The sequence below is a fragment of the Equus caballus genome, chromosome 11 (assembly GCF_041296265.1).
Source record: "Equus caballus isolate H_3958 breed thoroughbred chromosome 11, TB-T2T, whole genome shotgun sequence".
Lineage (NCBI taxonomy): Eukaryota > Metazoa > Chordata > Mammalia > Perissodactyla > Equidae > Equus > Equus caballus.
This window is the reverse complement of record NC_091694.1, coordinates 50559786-50571569: the sequence shown is the minus strand read 5'-3', so window position 1 is coordinate 50571569 and position 11784 is coordinate 50559786. Positions and strand designations below refer to the sequence as shown.

The following is an 11784-nucleotide window of genomic DNA, read 5'->3' as shown; positions in this document are numbered from 1 at the left end:
CATTCTTTGTGTCCTTTCCTTTGAGGACTCTGATTAGAAGTGTGCTAGAGGGGCTGGCCCCGTGGCTGAGTGGTTAAGTTTGCATGCTCTGCTTTGGCAGCCCAGGGTTTTGCCAGTTCGAATCCTGGGTGTGGACATGGCACTGCTCATCAAGCCATACTGAGGTGGCATACCACATGTCACAACTAGAAGGACCGACAAATAAAAACTACACAATTGTGTAGTGGGGGGCTTTGGGAGAAAAAGGAAAAAAAATAAAATCGTTAAAAAAAAAAAGTGTGCTAGGTCTTTTCACTCTGTCCTCCACGTCTTTTAATCTCTTCCATATTTTCCATTCTTTGTGTCTCTGTGTTGCAATCCAGGTAATCTCTTCAGCTCTATCTTCCGGTTCACCAGTTCTCTCTTTGGTTATGTCTGATGTGCTGTTTAATCCATACAGAGGGGTTTTCTGGCATTGTTATATTCATATGAATGTTACTGTATTTTTCTATGCTGATAGTACTTTATTGAGGTATAACTTACATTCAGTAACATGCACTGATTTAACTGTACAGCTCAATGCATTTCAATAAATCTACACATCCATGAATGCAAATGAAGATCTAGAACATTTCCACCATCTCGAAAGTTGCCTTGTGCCCATTTTCAGTCAATCCCAATTCCCCGGAGGCAACTACTATTCTGATTTCTAAAACCCATAGATCAGTTTTGCCTGCTCTTAACCTTCTTGTCAATGGAGTCACACAGTGTTTATTATTTGCATTTGGCCTCTATCACTCAACATATTTTTGAGATTCATCTTGCTGTCGTCCAGGTTGTTGGTGGGAAACACAATGGCTCCATGAGCTTCTTCAGAGAAGAGCATGTGAAACCTGATTTTCCTCTGAATGTCCAGTGTTCTTACATATCTGAGTGCACTGGAGGTCATCTGGGAGTCTACATGAGTGTAGAACATATGGAGAGATATGAAGGCAGATGCAGCCGGAGAGGTTGGCAGAAGCCAAACTAGGCATCAATTCATCCTTCCAGCAAGTTTTCACTGTGCCAGGTTCTGGGGACCCAGGTGAAGAAGCAGACGCCGATCCCTGCCCTGATTGGATTCATTCTACAGGGCCTGGCAGAACACGGTTGGGAGTTTGGGCCTTACCTAAAGGCTCTGGTAACCACTGAAAGGTTTTATACAGGGGAGTGACAGAACCAGCCTGCTGTAGTCAGAGGCTGGGAAAAGGGGAGAGAGAAGAAGCAGGGAGCTCAGGGAAGAGGCTCTTACCATTGGTTCAGGGGAGAGAGGCTGGCCCTGCCTAGGCCTTGTCTATGGGATGGAGAGGAGGCTGAGGATAGAGGGTGCTACTGACTGGACTCCTGGCCTAGGTCCTCTGTGCTCCAGCAGGAAACCAGAGGCAGTGGCTCAGCCCCACCTTTGTCTTTGGCTTGGAATAAACCCAGGGAATCAGAGACCTCTTATTCCTTCCCTTCTTGTTCATTTCTTACTTTTGGAGTTAAGCTACTATCTTACCCACCTTTGCCCATAAAGAAGGATGGGATGAGGGGGAGCACAACCAGACCATCCTAACCACCCTCAGGGAGCAGATCCCTTAGGCTGAGATGGAGCATCCTGCTAATAGCATTTAAACCTGGAGGCCCAGATCTGGCACCGCCCCCCTCCATCTGCATTTCCCCAACTTCTGCCCTGCCCTGCAGGCTCTGCATCCGAGAAGGATGAGCACATTCACACTACCAGGGCCAAGTCTTTCCTCACAGAGCAGGGAACCAGAAGGATAAGCAGAGAGGGCACCCAGGTTCTCCCCCCGCCACCTCCTGGCCTTGGGTTTGGGTTGGGAGTGGGGCCCGTCCCTGTGCAGAAACCTCTCCATTTCCATTGGGAACCACATTGATGCCCCCTTAGCTCCTCCTTTCCTGCTCTGACCCCTGAGATCACTGGGCTCTCCCAGTGATCTCAGGACTTGTATGCATCTGTTAGTTTGCTTTCCAAAGGGGAAGCACTCTTAGATCCACAATATTCTTTTAACCTCCCAGTGGAGCTGAGGGCTTTTACAGCATGGTAGCTTAGACCTTACCTCTGGAGCCCGCCTGCCTGAGTTTGAATCTCAGCTTTACCTCATACCATCCTGTGAATCTGAGCAGGTTACTTCATGTTTCTGTGCCTCTGTTTTTTCATCTTCAAGATGAGCCTATTACAAGTATCTACCATATGAGTTATTGGAGAATTAACTGTGTCTACGTATGTGGTAGCCAGTCTCCAGAATGGCTGCCAGTGAAACTCTCCTCCCTGTGTTCACACTGTTCTATAGTTCCTTCTCACAATAAATAGAGCTGATCTGTGTAATCAATGGGATATTGCCGGAAGGATGGTGTGTGACTTCTGAGCTAGGTCATATAAGACTGTGTGACTTTCTGCCCTCCTCTCTTGGAATCCTCGCTCTGGGGGAAGCCAGCCACTATGACGTGAAGACACTCAAGGAGCTCTGTGGAGAACCTCCACATGTCAAGGAACCGAGGCCTCTTGACAACAGCCAACACTAACTGGCCAGGCATGTGAGGGAGCCCTCTTGGAAGCTGATCCTCCAGCCCCAGTCAAACCAAATCCTGCAGATTCCTGCAGCCCTGACTGACATCTTGACTGCACCCTCATATGAAACTCCAAGCCAGAGCCACCTAGTGAAGCTGCTCCTGAATTTCTGATCCACAGAAACTATGAGATAATAAATGTTTCAGACAATTGAGTTTTGGAATAATTTGTTAAACAGCTATAGATAATACAATCCATAAAATGCTTAGAATGGTGTGGGACACAGTCTCCATACGTGTAAGCCATCATTAACTCCATTTTACAGGTAGGAAGACTGAGGCTCAGGCTGGTGAAGTGATGTTCCTCGTGCACATAGGTAAGAAGTGTCAGGACCAACCATGTCAGGCACCCGTGCCAAGTCCTCAGCTTCTTTTTCTGCCCCACTGATCCAGTTATCTGTTGTTAAGTAATAATACCTAGTGGCATAAAACAACCATTTTATTATGCTCCTGGACTTTGAGAATCTGGAATTGCAACAGGACACTGTGGGGATGGTTTCTCGCTGCTCCACTATGTCTAGGGCCTTAGTTGGAAAGACTGAAACTCTGAGGGTGACTTGACAGCTGGAGGCTGTATTATCACTCATGTGTCTGACAGTAGATGCTGGCTTTGGCCGAACCCCTTCATGTGGATTCTTCGTGTAGGCTGGGTTCGCTCATAGCATGGTGACTGGTTTCCACAAGCAGAGGGCAGAAGGTACCAGCACCTGGGCTCAGAAAGTGGCCCAGTGTTACTTTTGCCGCATTCATTGGTCAGACAGTCAGGGAGCCCAGGTTCAAGGGGAGGATACATAGACCCAACCTCTCAATGGGAGGAGTGTCAAAAAATGTGGGGCCATTGTTTCAAACTGCTACACCTGCAGCAGCCTCCCCTGTTTGGTGAGAGGCTCAGAAAAACCAGCCCTGCCGTGACAGACCACACTCTGGTGGCTTGGCCCTATGTACACAGAAAAGAAACATAAACTCCACCAGCCTCCTGTGCAAGGTGCTCACGAAGAGCTTACATGGTGAGGGCATATCCCAAGGGTTCAGGGAAGGGGCTGGAGTTGTCAGGACACTTCCTGGTGTCTACTCTGTGCAGGGCACTGAGGAAACAAAGACACAAAACCTTAGGTGGTGGCTTTATAGGGCAGAGCATAGTGTAGAGGGAAGATGTATAAAGAACCCCACCACCAGATGTAATATGGGCCTCATGAGAGATGCCTGGAGAAGGGGCACTCTACCCTGTCGCAGGGGTTCAGGGAAGGCTTCTCAGAAGAGGCAATGTCGGAGCCAAAGGAGAAGGGTATCCCAGGAACAAGCCTGGGCAAAGGGAAGGAGACACGAGGACAGAGTGTTTGGGCAACCACAAGTGATTCAGTGTGGCTGTGGGATGGGCAGTGCTTCGAGAGAATGCTCCAGGGACATGTGGGGGCCAGATTCCAAGAAGTATTACAAAGGTAGATTACGTATTGATGAGAAGTGGGCATGTGGCATGAGAGAAAGAGGTCCGTGACCCTGTTGGCACTGCCATTAAGCGTGAGAGAGATTACATGAGGTGGGTGGGGTTGGGGGGAAGGTGGGTTTGGACATGTGGAGTCTGAGATGCCTGTGGGCATTCAAGCAGAGATTCTAGATATCTCCATATTTGGACAGCTCTGGCCTGAGGACAAAATAAGGCAGGGTGGAGCTGCCGATAGAGAGCCTTGAGTGTCAGGGTAAGGGCCAGGTCTATATTCTGTAGGCAAGGAAGAGCTAGGGAAGGGTTTAGTCAGAGACTATAATGGCTAACACTTAATGAGGGCCCATTACATGTGGGGCACAGTCCCAAGCATTTTATATGAACTTATTTGGATCTCCCAGTAATCCTGTAGGGTAAGTACTGCTGCACTTCATTGATTGAAGATATCATCAGTTCTAATATGTACCATTATGCCATGACATAGCTTCAATTTAAGATGGATTCTTCAGAGATGTTAAAATGTAAACAGAAAAAAAAAAGAGCCCATAGAATCCATGAAATACATGATCTGCATTTAAAAGATGAGGCAACAGGCACAGAGAATAATTTGCGCAAAGTCCAGTAAGAGACAGAGCCAGATTTGAAATCAGGAAGCCCAACTCCACAGCCCAGCTTCTTAACCATCATTTAATGCCCGAGAGGAGGCGTGAGCAACATGGAGGTTTGAGAAGAGCAGTGTGGCCGCTGAGGGTGAGATGGATTTGAGGGGAGTGGGCAGAGTCAGGTGGCACATCTGGGAGACTGGGGTCCACAGTGAGAGGGTTTCAGAGTGGGCTAGGGGCCATAGGGCAGGAGCAGGGGACAGATAGGATAGAAGTCCTTCCAGAATGGGGAGAGCTGGTCAACCTACAGCCTGTTGGGTGTGAAAACAAGGACGACTCCAAAATGTTGAGTCTAGAAAGAGGGCACAGCACAGGAAGGTACAAGCAGCTATTGCAGACCAGAGGAGAGCTGGGGTGCCTGGGTGGGCAGGAGTGTGGCTTCTCATCCCAGCTTGGGCAGTAACACTGCCAGGCACCTGGTGGGCACTCACTAAGTATTTGTCAAATGAATGGGTGAATGAGTTGTATGATCTCGGGCAAGTTGTGTGATCTTGCTGTATGATCCCTGGGTCTCATTTTTTTGTGTGTAAAATGAAGGGACTGGACTAGAATGTGTAAAACAAAATAGAAGGAACTCTCCTGGAGTGGCTGGCATTCCTCTCCCCATCCCCAGAACCTTTATGAGTAACCCAAAACCATGGTTCTAACCCTGTCTGTAAGGTTAACTGAGGTCCCATATGAGACAATTGAATTCAGAATCTCTGTAGATGAGGCCAGGCATGGGTAGTTTCAAAGCTGCCCAGGTGACTCCGATGTGTGGCTGGTTGAGAAGCCTTGCCTGGGAGCCTCCAGGTGCCCAGTTTGAAAACCACTGGGCTAGGTGAGGGCTAGAATCCCTTCCAGGCCCAGGCCCTTGGACTGAGACTTGTGGTTGGTGACAGGCCTCTCTTTTCATGTCCCATCTCCCATCCCCCCAAACCAAAAACTCCTGAAAGCCAGAGGACCAAACACCGAGGCTTCTCAACCACACCTATTGACATTTTGGACAGGCTAGTTCTTTGCTGTAGAGGACTCTCCTGCGCATTTTAGGATGTTGAGCAGCATCCCTGGTTTCTACCCACTAGATGCCAGTAGCATATCCCCCTAGTCAAAGCAATAAAAAATGTTTCCAGGGGCCAGCCAGGTGGTGCAGCGGTTAAGATGCTGTGCTCCACTTCGGTCGCCCGGGGTTTGCCGGTTCGGATCCGGGGCACAGACTTAGCACTGCTTGGCAAGCCATACTGTGGCAGGCGTCCCACATATAAAGTAGAGGAAGATAAGCATGGCTGTTAGCTCAGGCTAATCTTCCTCAAAAAAATAAAAAAAGTCTCCAGATGTTGCCAAATGTCTCCTGGGGTGCAACCACCCCTGACACCAGTTGAGAACCACCATGCTACACTCAGTCTCCTGTCCTCCCTCTGCCCTTCCCAGCTGCAGACAGAGGCCAGGCATGGGTAGAGGCCATTTGACAGCAGGTTTAGTTGGGCCTGGCAGGAGGGAGGCCTCTGTGGGAAGCCAAGGTTTCACAATGGGGGGATAGCATGCCAGCAGACTGAGTGATGTGGTCTCACTCTAGAGGGAGGGAGTTTTCCAGAACACTCATTCCCGGATTCCCAACCAGTCACAGATGAGCCAAGAGTAGCTTCTGGGGCACACAGCCCCCCGTTTTCCGGGAACAGGTAGAAGGGGGTGTGGGAGTGGTGATGTGCATGAAGGGGATTCTTTCCTTCTGTAGATATTTTCCTGGCATCGGACTGCCCCGATCTGATTGGTTGAGGACTTGGAGGGGAGGAACTTTCCAGCTGTGGGTGCCTGGGTCCCTGGAGGCTATCTGACACTGGGATCATGGGGATAGCTGGGTTTCAGGGTCTGGAAGACTAAACCTCTGGGGCTGGAACTAAGGGGCTGACGGGTTCCCCTGCCCAAGGGAAGTGGAAGTTGTGGGTACATGTTCCTTAGAACTGGAGGCTGGGAGGCTGTCAGCGTCTTCACAAGTTACTTTTTGCTTTGAGGTGGCTGGACCTGAGGGAAGACAGGATGGGAGGTCTGGGAAGGGAGGGGAAGGAAAGGGGGAGGAAGGGAAGGGAGCTGGGAGGGAAGGAGGAAGGATGGGTGGTGGAAGGCACTGGGCTGGTCAGAGGCAGAGGAGATGAGGCTGTTTCCTGCCCTTATCCCCCAACTCACTCCACCATGAGGCTCAGAACACCCAGGAGCAGGACAGCTCCGAAGACACAGAGGAGCAGAATCCTGGCTTCCCAAAGATCATGTCTTCCTGCAGGGAACCCAGGAGGCAGTGGATGATCCTGGGGACCACACCCGTTGGCGCTGGGGGAGCCTAAGAGCTCAGAGGTCTGAGTAGGGTGAGGCGGGGTTGGGAGTAAGGACCTGGCAAACAGCGCTTTCGGGGCCAACAGTACACCTCCATGCTCTCGCAGGTGGAGCAGTTGTACAGGGTGGTGCTGCCCTCTGCAGGAGACAGCAGGAGCGGAGCTGGGGAGGGGAAGCACCAGCTCCACCCTTCCAGAGGACCCCACTTCCTCCCTGCTAACTGCCAAGCTCTTTTCAGGTACCCCGAGGCCCCTTGTCTTCACTACCCCTCTCCTTTTCTACTCACGGCAGGCAGGAGCACAGAGAGCTGAAATGAGACAAGGAGGGGTGGGGGTAGATGAGCCACTCAGCCACACAGCCCTCTGCCTGTGATCATAGGCACCCCTTATCCCTAACCACATCAGTACCTTCCCTGGTGTACTCCGGGAGCTTGGTCTTTTGAAGCCATTGCCAATATGAAGGGAGTGAGGAGAGAGAGCCTTTGATCTCTGGGGAGGCAGAGAGCTGCTATATTGCCCAGGGCCCCAACAGGGCCAAATCATCTGCACCCCTTCACCCAGCACCTCCCCGGTCACGCCCTTGTGTCTCTACCTGCCCTTCACCCCTTCCTGCCTCCCCGGCCCCTTCCTCCCATCTCCCTCCTTGGTGCCCATCCAAGCCCCTAGGTCGTGCCTTCCCCCTTGACCTCACCCATGACCTTCAGGACTCTGTGAGTCTTCTCTGTGACTTTGTTCATGGACACCTCATCTGTGGAGATGAGCAAGGACCAGCGATTCTCTCATCAGCCCAGAAGGAGATTCTGGGGTCTTTCCTGAATTTCCTGGGGGACCAAAGAAGCTCTCCCAGAGGGAAAGGCTAGTGTGTCCAGAGAGGGCTGTGGACTGAGGTGACAGCTCAGAGGCACAGCTGGGAAACCACATACTGCTCTTCTTGGGACACAGGAGTGACTGGGGCTGGACCAGTCCTTGGATGTCTGATCTTACCTAAGGCAAAGGCCGAGAAGTTCCAGGAAGCCTTACAGTCCCTCCACTGGGCCTCCATCTGGCTGCAGAGCCAAGCCAGGCGGCCTGACAAATCTCGGTCCGGGAGGCGGCAGAAGACACAGGCCTGGGCGGCTGCCAGGAAAACCCCACCTAGTGCCAGCATCCACATGAGGCCCACTGGGGGGTAGTGGAGGGGGGCGGGCCCCATCTAGGCTGGGAAGGCCTTGGAATGCTCTGTGATCCTGGTTCTAGCCCTTTGCCTGGAGCTTCTAGAGTGTTCCAGAACAGTGCCATTGCTCCATCCCCAGCTGGGGTAAACATGGGGCCCAGGGAAGTAGAGATTAGAAGAGGACATCTCTAGTAGGAGATGGGCAGAGAAAGCAGAGCTTCTGCTGCAAGGAGGATGGCACCCCCAACCTGGCCCTCAGCAGCCTTTACAAGTTTGTGGTTCCATAAGCACTTTTATTTTTCTTCTTGTAAATCACGACCAGTGATAAATCATGAGTGACTCCCCCAGTGAAGAAGTTACGTGTGAGTATCCCATCCCCTCAGGGACCCAGAAATCCCAGCTCTTCCCATAGCCTCCCCCAAACTCCCCAAACTATTCCGTTCATCTCCTCTCTGCCCTAAGCAGCCTTGGGCCTTCCTCAGCTATCTCCTAGCAACAGGCCCATGGTTGCCTTAGCAACCAAGAGTTCTATACAGGCCTCCCAATGCCCAGCTAAGGCCAGTGACTTCTTTTACCTTTCACCAGAAAGATCCTAATGACTCAAACCCCAACAGGCACCTCCTGCCTACGTGGTGATGTGAACGCACATTCATGCACAAACACACGCCCCTTGTGATTAAACTACTAATTCTCAATCTACTCACAGCCATACCACAGACACACCCGGTGCCAAACAGTTGCTGAGCAACCCCAAACAGGCCTGGACACGCAGAGACCACAGAAGGACCAGCACATAGATGCTGTCTCCAGCAACACAGATGGGAGCCCAGATGTCAGGGACCCACACATCACTCAGATACACTGGCTCGCTCACACACACACACACACACACGAAGGAAGTACGGTCAGGACCCAGGAAGGTGCCACCCTTTTTCCCATGGCCAGCCCCACCATCAATACGGGATCCTTTAAAACACCTGGCCCTCCAGAGGGATGCTCCAGCCCCATAGTTAACAGGGATTCTCCTAGCTCCCTTATGCCAACCTAGGGTGGGGTGTAGCCTTTCTGTCTCCCTCGGTAGGTGGCTTGGGACACAGCAAAGAATCTCTTCCCACATTCCAGAGTGTTCTGGCCTCTCATTGGTCAGTCCAGACCAGGCCACCCAGCTCCAGGAGAGGAAGCCACAGTCCAGGAGGCCACATTAGAGCAATCCAAAGTCCCTCTTTCTCCCAGACCTCAGTGTCCTTCCAGGGTTCTGCTACCTTCCCAGACCCCTGAATAATGAGCTCCAACCAAAAAAACACTGGCCGTCCCCAGCCTCGGACACAACAATCACAGAAGCCTTCCCGCCCTCCCAGGAAGAGCCACAGTCCAGGCTCTCTGGACCACTTATGAGCCTCTGGTGGACGTGGGCTTGGGAATTTCTGCCCACATCTGGGCTCCAGTCAGGTGCAGTGGGAGCCCTGACTCTCACAGCTGCCAAAGCAGAACTAGGAAGAGGCTTCAGGGGAGCCTTCATCCCTCGCTGCCCATCCCCTCCCCCCCAAGTCAAACTGAGGGCAGCGTTCTCAGTTCTCAGTGCCGGACAAAGCGCAGAGACCGGGAGTTGAGCAGGTCTTCAGGGTCAGGGAAGACGGAGTCTAGACGGAAGCCATGCTCCAGAGCCACTCGTAGCACCTCCTCCAGGAAGGCCGGCGTGCCCACCACCTCTCGTCGTTCTCCTGGCCCCCCAGTCCACAGTGGCTGCAGCCCCAGTCTCCTGTACTCCACTTCGGGGAGTTCCGCGGGGCGGGGGGCCCACTCCAGATGAAAGTGTGGGCCTCCCTCTGCCCTGTCCTCACTGGCCACACCAAATCGGGCTCGCATGGCACCCAAGCATTCAGGGTCAGTGCAGAAGATGTTGGCTCGGAAGGTGTCCACCTGGACAGAGCTCAGCTCATAGTGGTGTGGACCCCGGCGAGCAGAGAAGTGCACCTGGCGGGGGCTGGCATCTACATCTGCGTGGAGGAGGGCAGCTGTGGGTGCAGGGGTCCCCCGAGAGGCCTCCAGTTCCCGCAGGGCATCCAGGAGGGGCCGGATCTGGTAGAAGTCGGCCTCTGCCCTGAGAAGCGCTGTCTCCCCATACCCACGGGGCAGGTCCAGGCGGCCCAGCCGCAGGAAATTGAGGATGTGCCGGAAGGCCTTGCCATCTCGGTCGATGAAGTAGTGGCCGCCTTCCTGGGTATTGAGGTTGGGGGGTATGGGGGTGCCCGCCCTAAACATGGCCCCCAGCATGGAGTCTGGGAAACGAGTCAGGGTCTCCAAAGTGGTGGAATACAGCGTGCCCCCCACATTCAGGGTCACGGGGCCCCCAAAGGAGGGGGGCGAAGAAGGCACAGGAGGAGGGGAAATTTTGGGAGGTACTGGAGACACGGAAAGAGAAGAAAAGGCAGAACTTCCTGAGTACGTGCAGAATTGGGTCGTAAGGTTCAGATTCTCTGGGTTGGAGGCACAGGTTGTAGCACAAGGCAGCAAGATTTGGGGCTCACCCCAGCTACCTTGGTAGTGGGGGATGGTTTCCGGGCACAGAAACTCCCGGAAGGTTTTGAGAACCGATGAAAAGAGCAGAGGGAAGCCAGAAGGGAGGGAAGGGAAATTTCGGTCCAGACGCATCCGATTCTGGGTGGTCAGCGATTCCTTTCTGTGGTCTTCAGACAGTGGGCTTCCGGAATCCAACCAGCAGGTGACGGTGGCGAGCACAAGACCGACTCTTGGAAGGGTCCAGCTTCCGAGTTCCCGGGCAGATCGCTGTGGCCGGGGGCAAGTCCACACAGGGCTCCGGGGCGGGGGCCAGTCAGAGGCCTGGCCTGGCTCCGGCGCGGGTCCCAAGAGATGGAGGCGGGGCTGACTGGAGCTGACTGCGGAGGTGCCTCTGTATCGGCTGGGGAATGACGATGCACGCTCAGTCCGAGCTGGGAGTGTCTGAGGACTCTGCTGGAAGCAGCCAGGAGTCTCGGGACTCGGGCGTCGCCGCCTTCCCGGTGCCGTCGCAGCCGCTGAAGTCCTCTCCGCCCCCAGGAAGTGGCCTCAGGGCAGTGGCTGGGGTCCCTTTAAGAGAGAGCCCCACCCCCTTGGCGCCCCGCCCCCCGCCCCCGCGGGGCTCGCGCCGCTCGGGCGGAGGGGGGGAGCCGAGCGCGGCGAACCGGAGAGACGGGGCGGACGGGCTGGACTGGCGGACGCGGGCGGGGGTGGGGGCCGGAGGGTGACTCAGGCGCGTCGCTCCGGAAGCAGCCGCGGCAGCGCCGCCGGCCCCCAAGTGTGCCCCATCTCACGTCTGCAACTCGGCGAGGGCCCAGTCTCCACCCTCTCCCAGAGCGGAGTTTTCTCCGCTCAAAAACAGAGGCCCGGCCGTCCGGACTTGGGGACCAGTTCCCTCCCAGTCGCTCCCTTAGGAAATTCCCGAGGGGGTGGGTGCTGAGCCGCCGCATTCCGGGGATGCCTCGGGGCCGGGGTGGCCAAAGCCAGCCTCGCCATTCCGGCCCGACGCCAGCCCCCCGCAGGGAAGGCCGGCCCCCAGCCCACGCCAGCGGCCTCTCGGCGGCCGGCCGCGTCTGGCCACGTCGCCTGAGCCGGGAGCCCCGCCCCAGGGCCGTC

The 11784-nt window shown here is 54.2% G+C and overlaps 2 protein-coding genes across 4 annotated transcripts; both read right to left on the bottom strand.

Moving 5' to 3' along the window:
- Positions 1-6126: 6126 nt before the first annotated feature.
- TMEM95 (transmembrane protein 95) lies at positions 6127-8302 on the bottom strand. 3 transcript variants are annotated; one of them, XM_014738005.3, is made up of 7 exons: positions 7983-8295; positions 7690-7746; positions 7407-7487; positions 7286-7306; positions 7057-7137; positions 6856-6943; positions 6127-6693 (listed from the first exon to the last, which is right to left on the bottom strand). In XM_014738005.3, the coding sequence occupies exons 1-7, from the start codon at positions 8188-8190 to the stop codon at positions 6660-6662; spliced, it is 570 nt and encodes a 189-aa protein (XP_014593491.2). In that variant the 5' UTR covers positions 8191-8295; the 3' UTR covers positions 6127-6659. The 3 variants fall into 3 exon arrangements, with proteins under 3 accessions (XP_014593491.2, XP_070084051.1, XP_023509210.1); XM_070227950.1 differs by lacking the exon at positions 7286-7306 and having other exon boundaries at positions 7057-7161; positions 7983-8302; XM_023653442.2 differs by lacking the exon at positions 7057-7137.
- A 121-nt stretch (positions 8303-8423) lies between these two features.
- Positions 8424-11680, bottom strand: KCTD11 (potassium channel tetramerization domain containing 11). Its single transcript, XM_005597740.4, has one exon. The coding sequence runs from the start codon at positions 10801-10803 to the stop codon at positions 9727-9729; it is 1077 nt and encodes a 358-aa protein (XP_005597797.2). The 5' UTR covers positions 10804-11680; the 3' UTR covers positions 8424-9726.
- Between the last annotated feature and the right edge of the window lie 104 nt (positions 11681-11784).